The sequence below is a fragment of the Myotis brandtii genome, unplaced genomic scaffold, assembly GCF_000412655.1.
Source record: "Myotis brandtii unplaced genomic scaffold, ASM41265v1 scaffold210, whole genome shotgun sequence".
NCBI classification, from domain to species: Eukaryota; Metazoa; Chordata; class Mammalia; order Chiroptera; family Vespertilionidae; genus Myotis; species Myotis brandtii.
Window position 1 is genome coordinate 271,376 of NW_005357847.1, and position 490 is coordinate 271,865.

The 490-nt window shown below is 64.5% G+C and overlaps 1 protein-coding gene across 1 annotated transcript in view; it reads right to left on the reverse strand.

Annotated features, from left to right (window-relative positions):
• The window catches only part of LOC102252596 (chromosome unknown open reading frame, human C3orf58), a gene marked incomplete at its 5' end in the record, with an annotated part of 38,809 nt that extends 38,320 nt beyond the window's left edge, over positions 1-489 (reverse strand). Inside the window, 2 exons of the mRNA XM_014539254.1 lie at positions 6-97; positions 298-489. Coding sequence (XP_014394740.1) covers positions 6-97; positions 298-489 — 284 coding nt within the window. The remainder of the gene's footprint in view (positions 1-5; positions 98-297) is intronic.
• Between the last annotated feature and the right edge of the window lies 1 nt (position 490).

Sequence of the window (490 nt, forward strand, 5' to 3'; positions counted from 1 at the left end):
AGCACCACGCGCGGCCACCCTCGCGGGGCTCGCCATACTGCGCGAAGTAGACGTTCTTCACGTTGAGGAAGTCCAGCAGGCGCAAGCGGCCCCACGCCTCGAACACTACTTGCCCGTTGAGGAAGCGGCGGCACCAGCTCGTGCCAAAGCACGCCGGGCACTTATTGAGCTGCAGGAAGCGCCGGTCGGTCAGTTCATTGCGCTGCCAGGAGGCGAGCAGCGACGGCGAGTGCAGCACCATCAGTAGTAGACGTTCTTCACGTTGAGGAAGTCCAGCAGGCGCAAGCGGCCCCACGCCTCGAACACTACTTGCCCGTTGAGGAAGCGGCGGCACCAGCTCGTGCCAAAGCACGCCGGGCACTTATTGAGCTGCAGGAAGCGCCGGTCGGTCAGTTCATTGCGCTGCCAGGAGGCGAGCAGCGACGGCGAGTGCAGCACCATCAGTACCAACAAGCTGCCCAGAGCCGCCAGCTTCAGCGAGCGGGACAGG